The sequence below is a fragment of the Neurospora tetrasperma genome (assembly GCF_000213175.1).
Source record: "Neurospora tetrasperma FGSC 2508 unplaced genomic scaffold NEUTE1scaffold_81, whole genome shotgun sequence".
In the NCBI taxonomy this organism is placed as follows: Eukaryota; Fungi; Ascomycota; class Sordariomycetes; order Sordariales; family Sordariaceae; genus Neurospora; species Neurospora tetrasperma.
Window position 1 is genome coordinate 7406665 of NW_009799179.1, and position 19136 is coordinate 7425800.

The following is a 19136-nucleotide window of genomic DNA, read 5'->3' on the forward strand; positions in this document are numbered from 1 at the left end:
GGGGGGGGGTATTGCATCACATATTGTTTGAGCCGCACAGAGAGACAGCGACGGAGCGCCCCGATGGTAAGGTAGGATAAGGCATGACAGTGCCGTGGCTTCAGGTTGGTGACTATGATGGGGGCAGAGATAGACATTCGCATTGGGTACCACGTGATCTTTAAAAAAAACAGACGAGAAACAAAAGGAGAAAAAAGATTTTTATTGCTTGGGTAGAAAATTAAGAAAAAAAAAACAATAAGAGAAAAACCATAGGGAAAGGAGCCTTTGAAACTGCGTTGCAGCTGCGAGCGATACATCTATGTAAGTGGTTATAAGACGTACCCATCTGCGACTGAGCAGTGAGTACTTGCATGTTTCAATATGCGGCTGTATCCGGAGATAAGGTGTTGTATATTATCTTTCTAGACCCTCAGCTTCTCGGTGTTTGGCTTTAGGGTTTGGGGGCTTGTGATGCGTCCCATTCGTCACATCATCATCCAAACCTGTCAAGTACCTAATCATAGTGGTGAGAAATTGGACATGAGGTGGGGGTTACGTGGTAGGGTCGAAATGGTGAGGGGGACAGGTTTATGCGAAGGGGAACGCTGGAAAGACGAAAAAGGACATAAGAAGTTTGGTATTGATGAGTGGCTTTGTGGTTGATTAAAGTAGTAGGACTCTCGTCCTGTATACTTGTCTCCATCGCTATATCATCATGGATGAGGACAGAGCTGAATGCGGTGGTATTGCAGCAAACAAACGCAGGTATGGAAATAAAGCAAGTAATGGTATTTTCAGGTCTTCTTGAAGATACAAGCATCAGAACCTCCTGATTCAGCCTCACACATATCTCCCAGATCCTCCGCAATGGCTTTCTTCTCCAGCAAGTACTTAGTTCGGTCTCGCTGTAAGAGACTGAGAAACTGTTGCAACCAGAACCAGGCAAACCTCCGTTTTTGTTGATTCGAACCAACCCGGAGCTGAGGTACCAGCACCAATGTCCGTGTCAGCGTCAGTTCAAGTGTCTTGCTCACTAGGTAGTCCTTGTGGTCTCGGGGAGGAGGGTAGGACACTGGCACTCGGTGACACCACGACATGACCCCATAGCGATATTGACCCTCAGTCCCATACAATAGTTGTTGAAGTTTATTGAAAACCCACCACGACTACGTCATGGTAGTGGTTCCCTTTGACGTTGTAGTCCTCATCACATACCTAGTCCTTTCATCAACGGTGACTACGTAGATTTGACTTAACTGACGCCGTTTCTGGGGCTTCTATCTAATTTTGTGTCTCAAGATCCAGCAAATGAGCGAGGCCCTAGTCTTCTTGAAGGGCGTTGGTGTAGTCTGCTTTCCTGTTGCCTGTCACTCGTCAGTCATTCAGGTTTGTGCGCCCTGTAAGCTTGGGGAGAAAAGAGTTCCGCGGTGGAATACAAGGATCCCCTTCCACGTCCCCTTTTCTACCCCTTTTCAATTTCTAGACAGAGACAAATGACCTACGTGAGATCAGAAAGGTAATCATCGCCGGGAAAGATGTTACAAACCCCGGAAGGGATTGTATAGGTACCATCGCGCAAGTCTTGCTGTTTGCAGCCGTTTGGTAATAGCCTGCCTGTGTGTGAAATGTAAGCAGGTAAAGGGTAGACAGACAGGAATTGGGATTTCGGCAATGAAAGGCAAGTACATTAGATTTGTCTGTCGCGTATACCATGGCAACATTGGAGGGGCACACTATAGGTTCTCAGAGTGGATGATATTGGAAGGGCGCTCATGCAAAAGGGTCTTGTTGCATACTTGCAACTCAAATGTCTTGGTTATCACCAGAACAAAACTCTTGCAGGGCGGGTGGATGCAATTTTCAAGGTGGATAGCCTTCGAATTGTTCCATATGAGGGCGTCGGAGAGGTGTTGATATGCAGGTCCTGCCAAACTATATTGGACTGCCAACCTTGCGGTAGACGGACGCTTAACAGTATCAGCACTTGTGAGTTGCGCTTATCATAGCGAGAATGCGGTTCCCCTCCGCCAAGGGAAACAGCGATTGCAAGCATTCTATTGACTTCATTCTACTCAAGAAACATAAAGCGTAAGCGGCGGCTTCGACATCGTCATTGTGGCTTTCTTGTATGTTCTCAGAAAGCTTCAAGTGAGGTTAATAGTCGCAGATTTCGCTTGTGTTCAAGGAGCTTAGAGACACTGTGTTTCGGGGGGAGACAGAGCGCCGCTTGGCATATATAAACATATGTTTCTTGATGGAGGGTGAGCTTGAATTCCCTGGCTGTGTCACCGGATAAATACCAAGGCACAGCAGTCATGCAATTCATGGCGATAGCCAAATAAGGAACATCGTGGCTCCTGAGTAGTGATAGTTCCTGCAGAATGCCGCTGAAAGTCCTTTCCAGTTGGCTCTGGACTCTCACGCAAGTTGACACAACCCTTGCTCGAAACGGAGGTCTAGAGACCAAGTTTAGGAGACATGCCCTCGCAAAGACCCATTGAGTGCCTATTCTCAGAAAGTCCTTGTTGAGGGACCGGGGAACGGAACACATAAGCTGGCACCACAATTCAGCCCAGAAGTCCGAACAGTAGCTGTGATTCTCGATCTCGGTCTGTTTTCATGGTTTATTCTCGTAGACTGTGCTCTCCAATAAAACAACCCACACAGTCTATTGGATTCGGATCTCGTCTTAAAGGCTCATCGGAAACCATTGCGGGGTGTTTTCGTGATTTTGCGAGCATCTGTCTGCCCACCTTTAGTCATGGAGGATCATGACATGGTGTCAAGCCTGATACGAGTTGAACTTTCGACATTCGCACTTGAAGGCCTCATCTCCGTTCTTGCATGAGCTGGAGTCGATTTCCACCTTTTCTTTTTTCCTCGAAGAATTCGGAGAAACTCAGACAGATTGCGCATGGGTACCCAAGCACCTGGCCAAGGGCCTGTACATGTCTCCTGTGTTCTGGAACTTCCAAAACTCTCTAGGGGAAGATCAGATTCCACCATGCGCACAATGTACAAGACAGGATGAAGTTGGCATGGGCACAACGACCCATTCCCCTAGAAACTACCTTCTTGCTGTGTCGAGGAGCCCAGAACACAACCCGGTTGAATGGGCGTCAGCTCATCGAATCTCCAGCCAATTGGTGGGGCCGGTTGAGGGGCGACAGAGAGATGAAACAACAAATCAGGAACAAGAGAAGCGCATCTGGAGCCGTGTGTCCCTCTTTCCAACTTGGGCAAAATCGGATGGGGGTTTGAAATGCCAACACAACCTCCACGGGGAACGGGGGAAGCCGTACTGGGAGGGGGGGTGTCTTTCGATCTGTACTTAGGCACCTCGGGAACCCCCGATGTTGAACTGGTTATGACTGCCTATTTACTGTTAATTAACGATCCCGCCCAACGAAACGTCCGGAATTCCAAACGTTTTGAGAATTTGGACTGCCAGATGTCTATCAAGTGGCAGTAAATTAAATACTGAACATTTCAATGCGTAAACGTTGGTGTACTCAAACACTTAAACTCCGCGAGAGCTCTAAGTACAAGTTAGTAAATTTCTGACTATCCAAAGACAGTTCGCGGAGAGTTTGTAACACCCCCCCTCTCCCAGTACGGAGGTTCCACGAAACGGACCCATACGTATCTGACTTCCGGATCGTCGATATCGAACGAGTGTGAGCATGAAGGGTCATGCAAGTTTGACGATGTTGATGAGATGAGTGACTGTAAACATGATGTGGAAAAGGCACGGGTAGATATATGCATGTTGAATATGGAAAAACTTTCGATTGTTGTCGATCATCAATTGAAGGCGTCCATTTTGTGTGTGACATAGGTATGGATTCTAGTGACGAAAACTGAAGGGAGTACTGATCCAGGCTCGACAGAGGGGGTTGGAAGAACAATCTAAGAGAAGAGAAGAACCTGCAAAGGCGCGCGGGCACCCATTGCAGCCGCCTTTAACCCAGAACCGCATCAGGTACAGACACCCAAGTGGACGGAGAATGGACTTCTCAGCCTTGTCGTGTTGATTGTAGTCCGACGATCACAATATTATGCTAACATAAGTCGAGGGTATTCCAAGACTGAAGTCCAGAACAGAGGGGAACGGAGTAGGCACAGGTCCCATAGAGGGCTGCGGTTGTTCGCGTGGATGTCGCATATGCAAGTCTGATGCTTCTTTTGAGGACCGAAGCATCCGAGCATTTACAAAGCTGACTGCATGCAGCAAGCGATGCAGTGCAGCATATGGACGCTCGACGCGTATCCTGGATGCGAGAAGAAGTTAAGTCAGACTTGATGATGATGCCGTGAATTGGAAGGCGCCAAGAGCTGATGATTCAATGAGAAGTCAAGAACCCTGGCCGCGCTTTCTTTTCCGGCATCCATTCTCGCGGGTCCGTCCGCCTTGATTGTCGTGTATGTACATGAGTCTTGGTACGCACGTACACGGCTTTGGATGCCTGGTATTTTCCGTTGCAGATCAATCGCAATCTTTACCAAGAGCGGCGCATTTGCGCATAATGGTGGCCGGGGGATATTAAAAGGTGGGTTTCACGGAAATCTGGGCTCCTTTTGAAAACAAGCCCGTCACCACAGCAACAAGCAGAAAGATATCGAGGAGAAACGTCGCCCATTCGAGGAAAAGGAACGAGTTAGTCTGCATATTTGCGGGGTGGGGATACATCGAAATTAGCGCCGTTTCAGCGTAGATTGGGGCACCGATGTGCGGGTCGGGTGTTTGACGCCATCTTTTAAGTGTATCCCTGTTCCCTTATGCCTCGTTCCCCTATCCACTACCGACACACCGCAGAGAGCCCCGCTTCTTCAGGTACCAAATTGACAGGATTGGATAATGACGACCAGGGCCAGGAACAACCACAACGGCCCAGGGGCGGCTCGTGGATCACCTCAGCCAAAGGCATGAACCACCTCGGGCCAGCAAGGGCCAACCCCGCGCCGCTGTCACACACTGGAGTGGTGTCCTGCGATGCGCTGAAGATCGAGTCGAGAACGAGTCCCTCCAGTAGGCCGCGTTGGAGGGAGTCTGGAGTGTCTGCCGTGGGTCAGGACGTCTCATGAGAACGAGCACAAGCGAACGGGACAGGCCAAAAACGGAGCGTCATCCGCATCGCCCAGAGACATGGGACGAGCTGTGAGCGTTTAGCACCTTCGGAGAAGGCGAGCCAATCAAGTTCCGCCCTGGGTGAGCATCTTCTGTTGCATTTGGAAAAAGTCCATGTCTGGGGGATTCACCCTGGGATCAGAATATCTTCCTTTGTTGGGTAGGTATCGACCGACCACCATCCTCGCTGACGACGGCCTAGAACTTCCATACTGTCGGTGTAATACCCACACCGCAGCTGCCATACGAGAATGGTCATATAACGTAACCATCACAAGAAGCTAGGTACACCTGTGCGGCCATGACAAATGACGGACAATCTCTCACAATCAACGCCAGATGAGCAGACGGCAGTTGTAGTATATGGAGTCTTCTTTTGCCCCAGGCGCTGGGCAGTGACCACCTTGACCGGCTTCTTGGCTTTTCTCATCGGCCTGTGTGTGCCGATGACGGTTCTCGCGACTACGTGCCTTGTGTGGTGCCCGACATTGCATTTCCCATACTATTGTTGATGATCACTCTCGGTGGACCATCATATGATTGCCGTCACTTGTCAAAACTGATCACTGGTGACGTCTGTCCCATTTTGCGATCAAATTAACGCCCCGCAAAGGCCAGTGAGTACCCTGTACCCCCCTCGAACCCGTCACGGTGCCTGAAATCCGAAAACCCACCGCTGCGGCGGTTTGATCAAAGGGGGTCGACTCAGTCGAGTACCCGCCTAGTCAAACGGCCAGGACCTGACCAGCTTGCTGGGATTTGGTCATCGCGGGCACTAGTGCCAAGCCCGGCCCTCGCTTTACCCTAATACACGACGGCGCTCCTTCCGTCTTAATCCAGGGTCCCGTTCATTAGCTTCGTTGCCTTGCCGGGGGTTGATGTGGTAGCAGGTCGTCGATCCTTCCACACTTCCGCAACCCGTCTCTTTTCTTCTGCCTGCGCGCACACCCCCCCAGTTGGTACCCTTCCATTCACTTAAAACTTCCCTTCGTCACCCCGCCTTCTCTTGTTTTCTCTCCCACGAGGACTTCCATCAGGCTCAGCTTGTTCGACGCTCGTCAACCAACTTCCGTTCACTCCTTTGAACCCACCGGCCTGGTATTTGCCCGCCTTACATTCCTTTCCCCCTCCACGCTCATTTCCGATTTCCATCTTGGGGTGACGACGGCCTTGTCCTCTGAAACCTCCATCTTACCTTGATCCGACCTCGACCTCGTGCTTGTGGTGACCTTTCGTGGACCCCGATCGAGACGGCCTGCCAAGCAACCCTCTCTATCTCTCGACATTGTCACTCCCTCGACCTGATTGTCTTCTGAGTCGCCTTCTCGGAGAAAGAGAAACCAGCCGGCTGTTCGATTTCCGACAACCGACCCGGTTCTTGTCTCACCCACACCTCACTTGAGTACACGATCACAATCGACGTCCTTGAAGGATATCGGTTATCGGTAACAGCAGCGCTGCCACCAGCTGGATCTGTCTACATAACTCCGCCCCCCCGGATTTTTCATCCATCAGCTCAAGGGTCACCCGTTTGAGAAGAAAAAGTAACCTCGTCAACAACATCGACTACAACTGAAGGTACGTAACTGTTCAGCCCTATCATACCCACCTTATTCTTTGTTTGGTGGTTCACCCCTCGTTCATCCCATGGCGCACAACTACGTTGTTCTTGCAAACAAAGACGGTCTCGCGTGATGTTCCTTACCCGCCCGAGGAAAGGGTCTCGCACGGGGGACATGGGGAGAACGAAATTACTTCCTCACCTGCATGAGGATGATTGCACTTTTCGTTGGATTTTCCAATCTTCGTTCTTTTCAATAACTTTACGAACATCGCAACTGTCGATCCTTAACCTTCACTTCACCACGATCTTTATTTCTTCTTGTCTGGGCCGTTAAGTCTGTCCCAGCAACCTTTTGCACTTGTCTAACTTTATATCACCACAGACTCATATTTTTCAAGCGATCCCACATCTGCGAAAATGAAGAGCTCTCTGATTCTCGCCGCCTCTGGCGCTCTCATGGCCTCGGCCAGCCCCATTCTCCAGGATAGACGCGTCCACTTCACCACCAAGGTTGTTGAGGAGTGGGTTACCGTTACCGTCACTGCGGGAGGCGTGCCTTTTGCTACCGTCAACGCCTTCCATGAACATGGCCCTGGCCGCCCGGTGTACTCTGCGCATCCTCAGGCAGCTTCTGCGGCCACGGTCCAGCCGACTAGCCAGGCTCCCGCCCCGGTGCCCACCCCTTCTTCCAGCAGCATTGTCGTCGTTGCCCCGCCCCCTGCTCCGGAGACTACTTCGTCTACCGTCATCATTGTTCCGGTTAGCTCCAGCACTCAGCAGCCCGCGCCGACTACTGCGCCTGCTGTCGTTGCTGCACCTCCTGCTACCACTAGCACCATGCAGGAACGTGCTAGTACCAAAGTCGACTCTCCCGCTGCCCCTAGCGGCAGCGACTACGCCAGCACGCTTCTCTATCACCACAACATCCACCGCAGCAACCACTCTGCTGGCGCTATGACTTGGGGAGAGACCTATGCCAACTATGCTCAGCAAGCTGCGGCCTCATGCGTATTCCAGCATGACCTGTAAGATATTCCCAGACCATGCTTTTGATTTCAGTTGTACTGACAAACCATAAGGACTCCCGGCGGTGGTGGTTATGGTCAAAACATTGCCATGTGGGGCTCTTCCGACAAGCAGACCGTTCAAGATGTCGGCGCTGTCAAAGCCGGTGCTCAGGCCACAACTAACATGTGGTATAACGGGGAGCTTTCCCTTTGGCCTGCCTCCGACTATGGAAAGGCGAACCCGGACATGTCTAACTTCGAGGGCTGGGGTCATTTCTCTCAGCTCGTTTGGAAGGAGTCCAAGGAGCTTGGCTGCTATACCCAGTTCTGTCCTCAGGGTACCATGAGCTCGCAGATGGACGTCTGGTACACTGTCTGCAACTATTATCCTGCCGGTAAGTTTTCTTGATCCAAGAGCAACGTACAGTCACTAACACTCTTTCCAGGCAACATGGGCGGTGAATACGGCAAGAACGTTTCCCCTCCTCTCAACGAGGCTCTCGTTGTTGCTTAAATGCACCCCAAAGACTTGCATTTCCGCAGGCAGGTGTGATACGAGGGCTTCTTCGCTCGGGCTACACCGTGGCTACACTCCCCGCCATAGCTCCAGTTGTAGTATGGTGCGCACATGTACACAGAACCCCGTTAACGACATCTTTGTTTCGATATACTTCCCATACGCCTGGGGCGCGCAAATCATGATCGGTTTTCCTTTACTTGGAGAGGTCTGTATCTACATCGGCAGTTGCGCAAACCAGCATGCATCGTCCAGTCATGGCAACACCTTTTGCCTTCGTTAGCAACGCAGAAACGCTATACATCTGGATTCTTACGACGACATGACATTTCTGTTTCAGAAAGAAAACAAAGACTACCAAAAGGCTATCATGGGAAACATCTGGAGACAAAGGGACCGAAATCATGGCGGTATCTGCATCATTTTCTTTCTTTGGGTGTCGAATGTTATTGGCTAGCTACGTCAGCTGACTGAAACATTCTTCTTTACCCTGGTTCACTTCTTGAACATTCATCTCTCTATGTTGTACGTAAGAAAGCTTCGATTCGTTTTTGATCCTCTGGACATCGGATTTCATCCGGTCATCTATTTGGCTAGGAGTTATACCTTTGTTCACTTCAGGAGTTCACTCCAAGACCCGAAAGTGTTTTTAAGGAGGATTGCTTGGTTCGGTAGATATTGCTGTGCATGGTGCAGTTGCATGTTGGTTTCAGGTAACCTGACTACGTGTCGTTGAAGGCATCATGGGGTTTTTGGAGCTGGGACCGCAAGTTCCTCATCCAGTAGACACAGTCACCAATATAGACCAAGTTCACATACCGTATCGAGTGCCCAGGCAGCCCTGAGAATGATTCGCAAGGGATGATGCTTCATAAACAAGTTTCACTTCGACCCTGAACGCCTGCCCGCATCCTACTCCTCTGCTCTATAAAGTTACCCTCGAACCTTTTTTTCTCTTTTTCCCTTTCCTCATCTCATAGTCCCATAGGCCCGAACCATCAGTTATATCATGAAGTAACCATTTCATATAATTCCTCTTCTTATCCCGATTGCCCAACTGCCCAAAGGTGCCCGTTCTATGGTCCCAAAACAAAAAGAAAAAGAAAACAAAGAAGCTTTTCTAGGTAGGCGCTTAGGGTCTTTTCAGGTAATTGTAGTACATATGGATAAAGAGAACCCTTTCTTTCTTCTCGTGCTTCCAACAAGGGTCTGTCCTTCCCTTATCCGATGCGTAACGACCAAGAGAGAATGAAGTCGGCCACTCCACTACCCGGACGTTCCATCTAGGAACGTTCGACGACGAGGATGACACGACGACTACGGTGACATCGACATGTACCATATCCTATCTTGTTTTTCACGCGGAGCCTCTTTACTCAACCTGCTTCTCACACCCAATCCGTCCGAGCAGTTCCTTCCGATCACTATGACCAGGCAGACTCACGCCCGTGGCAGTCACTCCGCCGACGCCGTGACCGGCACGTCTTCTCTCCGCCCAGTTCTTGAGGTCAAGCTCATCAACACCCACCTCCTCCGCCAGCGCTTGAGCCTCCTCGTAAACAAACTCAGTTTCATCCTCGTCATCCTCTGCATCAACATCCTCACAACCTTCGTCATCACTGCGCGTATCATCAGCTCCTTCGCCCCTGAGCACGCGTAGAGCCACGCGGATGATGAGTGAAAACCACATGATGGTCAACGCCTGCAAGAAGAGCAGCATCGAGAGGAAGGTCCACTTGACCGTGTCATCATAGCACACCAGTCCGTCGGGGTTCCAGAGCGGCTCGAGCAGGTAGAGAGCGCCTTTGTCAGCGGGCGGCTGGAAGGGACCCTTCAGGTTTCCGGGAGTACCGGAGAAGCAGCCGTACGGTATGACGGAGGTCGTGTGGGCGTAGACGGAGTAGCAGACCGTCAGATACAAAACATGGCGGGCGACGAACCAGGAAACCATGAAGACTACGAACATGAAGTCGCAGGCGCTGGAGTGGCCGAGGTATTTGAGGCACTTGGCGAGCTGGAAATGGGGAACAATGTGAGTATTTTGGATGCGCGTATTGGTGGTAAAGAGGAAGTAGACCTACCGGAAGGAACAAATCTACAACGTCCATCAGCACAAGGATAAGGTTGCCCACGCGGGTGTGGCCGTATCTGTAAGAGGCGTAGATGAGGCAGATGGTGATGATGTGATGCGTAAACATCTGCCAATGGTCCTTTCTGCGCTCCTCAATGTTGATGACCAAAATTTGCTGCAGCCAAAATGCAAGCTGGGCAAGCATGTATCCCTTCATAATCCCGGTGAGCTCGCGGTTGGGCCAGTTCGTCCAGAGCTCTCGGAGGTTGAAGAAGTGCGGTGATTGCCAATAGATGTACTATATAAGAAAAAAAACCATGGCTTGTCAGTCCCCAAACTTATGTGTTCACCCGGATCGCCCCGGAAAGAAACGGCGGGCGGAAACGAGGCGACCGAGTGGCTGGCACCATGGCATGGCAAGGAGAAAGAAAACATACGAGACCGAGAGTCCAGAAGACGCTGTAGTAGATCAGGAGCCAAGCCTGTTCGCTAAACCTGGTGATGTCCTTCCTCTTGGAAATGCCCTTGGACTTTGCGTACGGCGCGAACAAGTATTCCAGCGTGGCGGCGCGGAGGCCGGTAAAGAGAATGATGCAGAAGAAGATGAGGAAGCCGTCATCCTTGCCGAGGCCGTATTGTCCGGTCGTTGGGTTGTAGTACGAGAGCGTGAAGTACTTTCCGGTGTGGGAGCGGGCGCGAGGCATACATCCATGGGCGAGGAAGAGGAGGGCAAGGAGGTTGAAAGCGAAGCCTGCATGGAAGAGAAGTTAGTGTCTTGCGTCCTGACTAGAGAGTGTCTTTGTTCCTCTAGGGAAATGTGCACATACCGATCTGATTCTCAACGAACCAGCGCGTCAGCTGTTTCAGAGGGCCCTCTCCCTTCCTCTTGACGCGACGAACAAGAACGATGTTTTCGTTGCGCTGCATGTAGAGGGGACCATTCATATTCTTGGGGTTGCCAGACTTCTCGCGTTTGACAGTCCTCCGCTGAGGTGGGAGAGCTGCGCTGCTGCTGCTGGTAATTCCGGAGGAGGGAACGGAGGATGTCGCGGTATTCCGCCTCATTCGTGAGTCGGGGCCATTGCTGGAGCTTTGGGTATGGGAATCGCCCATGATCAAGCTGGAGCTGGCGACGGCGCGCCAATTGGTTCGCTGCCGGGTAAACAACTGAAGAGCAGTGGACTGATGAAGCCTGAAAGCGGAGGCGGCAGTGGAGCTGGACGCAGCTTTCAGAAGCTCAACAATGGAGCAGATTCGACGGGATTCTTGGTGACGAATACAGCGCAGGTCGGGGAAGCACTGAGTCGAGTGATCGAGTTGGCAAGGTGGGCGACCAGAGGAACAGAACTGGATCCAGAGATGCGGGGCGGAGGAGGGGATTCCCTGTTTTGTCGAAGAACTATGCGCTGTGTTGCACAGTGAGATAGCGAATGCGATACAAGCAACCACAAAGAGACACTCTAGTCGCCGCCAGCGTGTCTGGTGATATAGCGAATGTGAAGAGGAGGAAAAATGTTGGGACAGCGCGAGGAAGGATGGTCAAGGAAGAAGGTATGGCCAGCTAGATGAGAGCAGGACGAGCCCCGAGGAGGAGGGCTGGGCTAGGCGTGATGTGGATCAAGGAAGGTCAACCTTAACAATACGAATCACCCAATGTTTGGCGATTTTAAAGAGGGAAGAGGAGGAAAAAGAAGACTGCGCACATGAAACGAGGGACGGGAACAGGGTCGCCTCGTCTGTCACCGAAGAGGGGAGGGGGGGCAGAGAGGGGGGGGCTAGGCGTTCGTAGTCTCTTTTGGCAATGCTACAACTCTAAAAGCGGCAATGAACACCGCGAAGCCACCACCTTTCAACGCACGATGACTGGCGTATGCTTGGGCGGATGTGTTTTGAACACTTTTTGGATTTTGGCCAGATGTTAACCCAAGCCAGGTGGGAGGAGACAAGGCGATCCACCAGTGGCCCAAGGCGGTGGGGAGGGGGGGAGGGGAAGCGGTGGCCCGGATGGCAGGCGAGGGTCTGTTGGGCACGTCCTTGTCGCTTGTCTGGGGGAACTTTTTTTTTTGAATTCAAAAGGGGAAGCTGTCTTGGCAACTTTTGGGACGAACATGTTAGGTTGGATTGATTTGGATTGTGATTGGACCGAGCTATCAGAGCTCCCGTTTTTGCAGCATCGATGCACAGACAGCAACACCCTGCCAAGCCCACAGAAACCCAATGGCGGGGAAGCATGGACCTCCCTTTTTGGCCTGGCATGAGATAGAGGCTCGTGATAGGATGTCGTTGAAGGTCATGAAGAGCAGAATTGCCTTCAAAATGTCTTCAATGGGAAACTCTTCATCCTTTCCTTCTTGCAAACAATCACAGCCATTGAGGTTGACTGCATGGATGTTTCCCGCCCCTCCTTTTCCTCCACCTCACATCAATGCTGGCTGGCTGCTGCAGACTGCAGTGCCTGCTGGCGGCTTGCCTGCACCTTCGCATCCCATCCCACACATGTGCCACCGGACAGCTCCATGGTACGACGACAAGATGGACGTTGCTGCCGTGCTGTATGTGTACATTCTCTTCATCCAACGTCTGTCTTCGCCCGTAATTCATTGGGAAGAAGAAAAAGAATGAAGCATTGATGCCATTGGCAAGTAAGGTAGTCTCTATCAGATGATGTCTGCTGCGGACAGGAACTTGAAACCTGTTGTCAGCGATGATCATGAAAACCTGGATGGCGACCTCGCAATTTGCACCAAACGATTCTGTTGCAGTGAGTTGTCAAATTCCTAGTGTAGGGTGAGAGTTGAACAAAGCGGTCAAGGATCAGCCCGGGCAATGCCAAATCTCCAACCCCTATCTTTATTGACTGTATCCTGTGAGCCAACTTTCAACAGGAGGGTATTCGAACTGGCATGAGGTTTCGTCGAAGGTGATTAGCTCTACATGTATCCGTGTCTCACATGGGGGGCTTGAGGTTAATTTAGACTTTTCTGGGCTACCCTTCGTCCCCTAAAATACCCTGAATACCCAGGGTTTCAGCCAGTGAGTCTTCATGTATTGCACAAACCAGCAAAACACACAACTTAGTAACCAGTACCAGTGAGCACCATTACAATCGTAGAAGCAACTGATCAAGACATCAATCATCATAAATGTAGTAATCATGATGTCCCACACGCACCACAAGCGCAATGTCGTTGTTGTTTCCCTGAAGTTGCCCCTCACCACTTGCAATGTACAACTACTTAGGTACCTACCAAGTAATGTAGTGTAGAGCCCCTTTTCTGTAGTGTACCGCGATCCACGCGCGCTTGGCACAGCAGTCCTCTAACCCTTGTCAGGCGCCACTTCGTCCACCTTTCTGAGCGCGGTGAATCTTGAGCGCGTAAGTGCATCGATGGTCCAGATTTCTTACAGCTCTTGGCATCTTTGACCAAACGTCGTCATCGCAACCATCACCAACGCCAATCTCAACAGAAAATCGTGATTCCTCTAATTAGGCGTGTCACACCAGCGCACACGGGCGCCACACAAAAAAATTTATACCGTAAACTCTCATGATCAAATAACTGCACAACCATTGCCATTATCCGCACGACTATCCTAATCTTTCCGATTGACCCCAACGCAAAGGAGGTGGAAAGAAAGCTACAAGAAGCAGCGGAGAAACCCCCTGCTAAAAGCCGCCCCCCTCCCCTACGATGAACCAAATTCGCGCCATCCAAGCCCTCAACAAGCGCGAAATCGAAGCCGGCATCCCGCCCGAAGCCTCTTGGCACGTTGACTACCGCGACACCGCCTTTGTCTACTTTGGCGGCTTACCCTACGACTTGTCCGAGGGCGATGTGATCACCATCTTCAGCCAATTTGGCGAGCCCGTCTTCCTCAAACTAGTGCGCGACAAGGAAACTGGCAAGTCCAAGGGTTTCGGTTGGTTGAAATACGAGGACCAGCGCAGCACAGATTTGGCCGTCGACAATTTGGGCGGAGCGGAGATTGGCGGGAGACTGATCAGGGTCGACCATGCCAGATACAAGATCAGGGATGATGAGGATCCGGAGGAGGGGAGGATTGGATGGGAGGATATGGTGAGGAAGGAAAGGAGGGAGAAGGGGTTGGTGAGTGAGGTGGATGATACTGGAGACGAAGAGGAGGATGACACAAAGCCGAGGAGGCCGTTGTTGAAGGAGGAAAAGGAGCTGCAGTTGCTGCTGGAGAATCATGACGATGATGATTCTATGAAAGAGTTTTTGATTGAGGAAAAGAAAAAAGAGGTGGAGGAGGCGCTGAGAAGGGAGAAAAAGAGGGAGGAGAAGGAGAGGCACAAGTCTAGTCGGAGACACAGGCACGAACACGGAGACAAGGACCGGGACAGGGAGCGGGGTGGTCGCCGTCATCATCGATCACACCGGTCTCCGAGAAGAGTTGAGGACGTCGACAGCGACATCAGAGGCCGCGACCGCAACCACGATGACCGCACCCGGAGTCGTGATGACCGTCCTCGTTCTCGTGATCGTCATCCCGACAGGAAAAGGCCAAGGTCCGAAAAAGAAGAAACCCCCCCTGCCAAAGAACAAAGAAGAAGACGCGATGATGCGGACGACGTGGAGATGAAGGACGCAAATTACGACGATAGGCAATCGTGGCGAGATTTCTCCAGGGACAAAGACCGACATAGGAGAGATAAGGAGAGATATCGGGACCGGGGCCGGGACCTGGACAAGGAAAGAGCCACGGATAGGGACAGACACAACAGCGAAAGACATGACCGTGAACGCGATCTTACAGATGACCGTGAGCGCCGTCGCCACCGCGATTTGGGTCGCAGGAGCGAACGCAAGAGCAGCAGAAGTAGGAGTAGGAGCCCATGGCCGACGTCGAGAGGGTAGACGTATAACTAGGTACTTATGCTTGGTCGCCTAAAGAACGCTTCATGTTTACCCCCAAACGATCATTCACAACTGGGATGACTCGGTGAGTACAACCTGCTGTGTATTGCCGTGTCTAGGACAAGCTTCTCTTGTTGTGAGGATAGACTCTAGCAAGTACCGTCAATGACTTTTGCTGGGGTTGTAGTTCTCGTTAACGGTGTAGCACAAATACATCGAGATGTTCGTATTTGGAGTATTTGTGCTCGCTTCCCCAATCTAATGCCTCAATATGCTTGTGACGATATACAATCTTACGTCTTGTTATAAAGTGCTACAATCTGAAATCGCTGTTACCGTTCAGACACCACCAGATACAACGGATGAACCAAACGATGTGATACTGCAGACCCAGACCCTGCGTGGATGTCGTTGCACACACACCTCCTATGATTCCTCGATAACCCCCCCAGACAATGCTACTTGAAAACGGAATCATCAGATCCATCATCACTTCCCTTCAACGCCGGTACAAGTGTCCAATCCCCCAACCGTTCGTCCACCTAAGGCGTCTCCCCACCATATCTTTTCCACCCAACCCTGACCAGCCGGCGTCCTCCACCCTGATACCCATCCTGCTGCCCGCCCTCCTGGATCGCAAACTTCTCCCACTTGGGGTCTCTCCCAGCTCCAATGACCACCATCTCCGTCTCGCTGATCCAGCCCAGATTGCCCTTGAGCGGGCCCCCGATGATGGCTGGGCCCCCGTCGCGCGTGAGCGGCTCGCGGCTGCCGTTGGACACGGGCTCGTCAGCCATCTCGAACTTGGCGGAGGCAAAGGAGTATGGGTCTGAGAAGATGCGCGGCATGAGAGGGAGTTTGGAGAGGAAGCCCCAGCGACCTTGTCCATCGTCAGCGGCCATGTCTGAACCGCCATTGCTGCTATTGACCATGACGCCGCCGCCGCCGCCGCCGCCGCCACTGCTTGATGCGACGGAGTAAGGGCTAGAAGGGCGGTTGTTGCTCGTGACTGGAGGTTCGCCGGCGGCATAGGCAGTGCCGCCGTTGCTAGTAATCGGTCTTGTGCCGCCGGGGCGAGTCACGTCGAAAACGTGGAGTGTCGATTTGTCGGAGGTGCAGGCTAGATACCTGCCAGAGGGACTGAAGCTGATGGAGAAGATGATGGCTTTGTCGATACCGCGGCGCAGCTCGTATAGTCGAGCACAGTTGGATGTTGCGTAGACGCGGATGATGGTTCCCTAGCGCGCTAGTATTAGCAAGCCCTCTTGTATCAATGTGATGTTCCAATCCCTGAAAACCTTACCATCTCGCTCGCCGTAGCCAGCAACTCGCCATCCTGGCTCAAGGCCATCGCTCGCAGCGCCGACGTGTGCGCGGTTATGATGCTGACATTGCCGGTCTCAACCTCAACGAGCTGGACGTGGCCGATCGCCCTGCCTGGAAAGGCAATGCGGTCCGAGGAGAGACAGCACAGGCCTAGAGGGTTATCGGTCGTTTCATATGTGGAAAGTAGCGGGTGGGGTTTGGCCGTTTGGTAGACTTGCACTCGGTCCATCAAAACCAGAACGATTCGCTTGCTGGACATCTTGGCCCCTCGAACCGATGAGGAGGCGCTGATGACGCCTACTTGTTTCTTACTTTTATCGTCCCATAAAACGAGCTATAATGTAGCCGTTTTAGTATATCTTTGACCATATCGCACAGCTTGGAGAAGAATGAAAGTTGACATGACTTGCCTTGTTTCGGCTCAACTTTGTCTGCCGCCCACCACCAACTAGTCCAAGAATGTTTGTGCGACCAAGCATCTGGACCATGCCGATACCAGCACCAAAGTCTGTACGAGGACATATCATCAGTAAATTGCTCTATTGCTGAAGTGACAGTACGCGGTTTTGTCTCCACTTACCGCGAGAAGTTCGTAGAACGCATGATCCCGACTCATAAACTAGATGAACATATGCCATCAGTGTTTGTCCCATATGGATAACATCAAAACGGCAAACAACAAGGCTTTCTCGAGGCTTACTGCGGAAACCATGGTCTAAACCGACGGCGAAGCAGCTGTTATCATGGTTGAAGGTAACCGACAGCACGGGTGCGAGTACCGGGTGTTCGAGGATCCTTCTAGTGTCCATCACTACCTCTACGGGCTGGCGCAAGCCAACAAGTCGAGCGGAGAAGGGATGTGTTGAGAATGGGGAAGGTTGTTCAGGCTGTGAGCCGAACTCAAGTCTATCACCACCGTGGAACCTCGTTGTGTAGAGGAAGCTCCTGGAGGAATGACTTGACGAGGATAGGTACCCAGATGGTATTACAAGTACACAATCTAAAACGGTGACCAAAGGCGTGAAGCTTCTGCCAAGTCTTTACTTGCTGACAGAGTGTGGTTGGCGCACTGGATGTCCTATGCTCGCTCAGCCTGGACGTCCTTTTCGAAGATAGAGAGCGGATGTGGAGGTTCGGGCCGCGGAGGTGGTCAGATCCAACGCGGCCATGAATGGTTCGATGATCAATCTGATAAGAGGGGGTTCGAAATGATACAGAGTGGTAGCTCTGCAGTGAGATGAAGGGATAAGCTTGCTGAAAAATCGCTGGGAAACACTAATATACGTAGGAGCTTGATAAGTATGGGAGGTTGTAAGTGGACGAGATAGGGCAGGTGTCGTATACCAGGGAGTTGCGACGATGTCGTTAGTCCGTCGACATGTATAGTGTGGATGATATAATGTAAGATAGTACCTGCGTGCGCCCCGCAGTCACAATCGATTGATTAAAGCTCTCAAAGCAGGCGCCCCAACTACGCCACGTCCATTCGACACTCTGTACACAACAGTATGTCGAAGTTGCGGGAGTATAAAGGGTATGGAGTAATCAAGATATACCAGAGCCGTATGGTTTCTCCACACAACGTTCGTGATCGAGCGAGAATTGTGTACCTATGGCTTTGTTCAGGCCTGACGGGACCTATCCTGGAGGCTCTTTAAGAGAGAGACAATGAGATCAGAAAACAACAATGACGGGATTCAGCAGGGGCGGGCCGACAATGAGAGCATCGCATGGCGGCTCGGTTACCAAGTGGAATGTTGGTAATGCGCAGGACGTTGACTGGAGGAAGCTCTGGAGTCTGGTTGCAAGTGAGGGATGGATCGCAAGAGGAAGTTCCCGCCTGCCCCGCGCCGATGACAAGTACCTCTACGCCCCGGGAGTTGGGGACGACGCCTGGATCTCTCGCGATGAACTGGACTGAGCAAGCCTCGGTGATGGATCGACGGGATCGAAGCACATCCAACACGGCATCAACCTGATGATGAAGACGGGAAGCATGACAGCATGACAGCAGACTTGAGCGATACCTAATGCATGTATGTACTATGTACATTAAATGGCTGACAGCTGGCAATGCGCTTGCTTGCCCACCATAGCCGCACCCCCAGTTGCCCACTCTCAGAAGCTCGAATCACCGGGAGGGGTCTGCAAGACAGCCTGGGGTTGGGGTTACACGCTTTTCCAGAATTAGTCAAGCGTCAGGAGCTTAGCAAATGACCCCCTGATTGCCATGGAGCTGTTGTTAATTGCGGATTGGGACAGGTCTTGCCAATTCCCATCTGATTGCAGCTTCAGGTTAAGACGTCCGTGACGAGTCGAATGAGCTGTAGTCGGTAGATTGGCTGTGTGAATCAGTGTTTGTGCTTGTTAGGTAGTCCACGACATCGAACACTGAAGTGGACTTGAGCTACTGGAGGCTCTTCATGTCCATCTCTTCAGTATTCTATCCGGACGCATCTGGAGGTTGCCGTTCCTCGAGCGTCCACTTCCACTTCCGCCCTGCGATATGAGGTTTCCTGGTCCCGTTTGTCTCCACTGTGTGTTTATTCTAGCCCGTGATGAGGATGGGATCCGTGCTCTGGGCAAGCAAGGAAGCACAGGAGGTTCCTCCCATACAGCTGGGATCGCTACTACTGTATACCTAGAGGTAGGAAGCGTACC

At 51.7% G+C, this 19136-nt stretch overlaps 8 protein-coding genes across 8 annotated transcripts; 5 read left to right on the forward strand and 3 right to left on the reverse strand.

The window, feature by feature from the left end:
* Positions 1-776: 776 nt before the first annotated feature.
* Positions 777-1079, reverse strand: NEUTE1DRAFT_54969 (uncharacterized protein; the record flags this gene model as incomplete). Its single annotated transcript, XM_009858518.1, has 2 exons — positions 777-905; positions 957-1079. The coding sequence occupies 2 exons, from the start codon at positions 1077-1079 to the stop codon at positions 777-779; spliced, it is 252 nt and encodes an 83-aa protein (XP_009856820.1).
* A 914-nt stretch (positions 1080-1993) lies between these two features.
* On the forward strand, positions 1994-2483 carry NEUTE1DRAFT_106136 (uncharacterized protein; the record flags this gene model as incomplete). Its single annotated transcript, XM_009858519.1, has 2 exons — positions 1994-2070; positions 2363-2483. 2 exons carry the CDS (start codon positions 1994-1996, stop codon positions 2481-2483), a joined length of 198 nt encoding a protein of 65 aa, XP_009856821.1.
* Positions 2484-6144: 3661 nt separating this feature from the next.
* On the forward strand, positions 6145-9025 carry NEUTE1DRAFT_126575 (uncharacterized protein; the record flags this gene model as incomplete). The annotated part of the gene is made up of 4 exons (XM_009858520.1): positions 6145-6688; positions 7057-7699; positions 7754-8076; positions 8128-9025. The coding sequence occupies 3 exons, from the start codon at positions 7092-7094 to the stop codon at positions 8193-8195; spliced, it is 999 nt and encodes a 332-aa protein (XP_009856822.1).
* Positions 9026-9048: 23 nt separating this feature from the next.
* NEUTE1DRAFT_150581 (uncharacterized protein) lies at positions 9049-11632 on the reverse strand (the record flags this gene model as incomplete). The annotated part of the gene is made up of 4 exons (XM_009858521.1): positions 9049-10212; positions 10280-10567; positions 10707-11020; positions 11097-11632. The coding sequence occupies 4 exons, from the start codon at positions 11380-11382 to the stop codon at positions 9571-9573; spliced, it is 1530 nt and encodes a 509-aa protein (XP_009856823.1).
* A 1062-nt stretch (positions 11633-12694) lies between these two features.
* Positions 12695-13060, forward strand: NEUTE1DRAFT_106139 (uncharacterized protein; the record flags this gene model as incomplete). The annotated part of the gene is made up of 2 exons (XM_009858522.1): positions 12695-12821; positions 13032-13060. The coding sequence occupies 2 exons, from the start codon at positions 12695-12697 to the stop codon at positions 13058-13060; spliced, it is 156 nt and encodes a 51-aa protein (XP_009856824.1).
* An 889-nt stretch (positions 13061-13949) lies between these two features.
* NEUTE1DRAFT_150582 (uncharacterized protein) lies at positions 13950-15295 on the forward strand (the record flags this gene model as incomplete). The annotated part of the gene is made up of 1 exon (XM_009858523.1): positions 13950-15295. The coding sequence occupies one exon, from the start codon at positions 13962-13964 to the stop codon at positions 15147-15149; it is 1188 nt and encodes a 395-aa protein (XP_009856825.1).
* A 396-nt stretch (positions 15296-15691) lies between these two features.
* On the reverse strand, positions 15692-17187 carry NEUTE1DRAFT_106141 (uncharacterized protein; the record flags this gene model as incomplete). Its single annotated transcript, XM_009858524.1, has 5 exons — positions 15692-16387; positions 16453-16625; positions 16788-16809; positions 17056-17094; positions 17176-17187. 5 exons carry the CDS (start codon positions 17185-17187, stop codon positions 15692-15694), a joined length of 942 nt encoding a protein of 313 aa, XP_009856826.1.
* A 975-nt stretch (positions 17188-18162) lies between these two features.
* Positions 18163-18396, forward strand: NEUTE1DRAFT_55828 (uncharacterized protein; the record flags this gene model as incomplete). Its single annotated transcript, XM_009858525.1, has 1 exon — positions 18163-18396. The coding sequence occupies one exon, from the start codon at positions 18163-18165 to the stop codon at positions 18394-18396; it is 234 nt and encodes a 77-aa protein (XP_009856827.1).
* Positions 18397-19136: the final 740 nt, after the last annotated feature.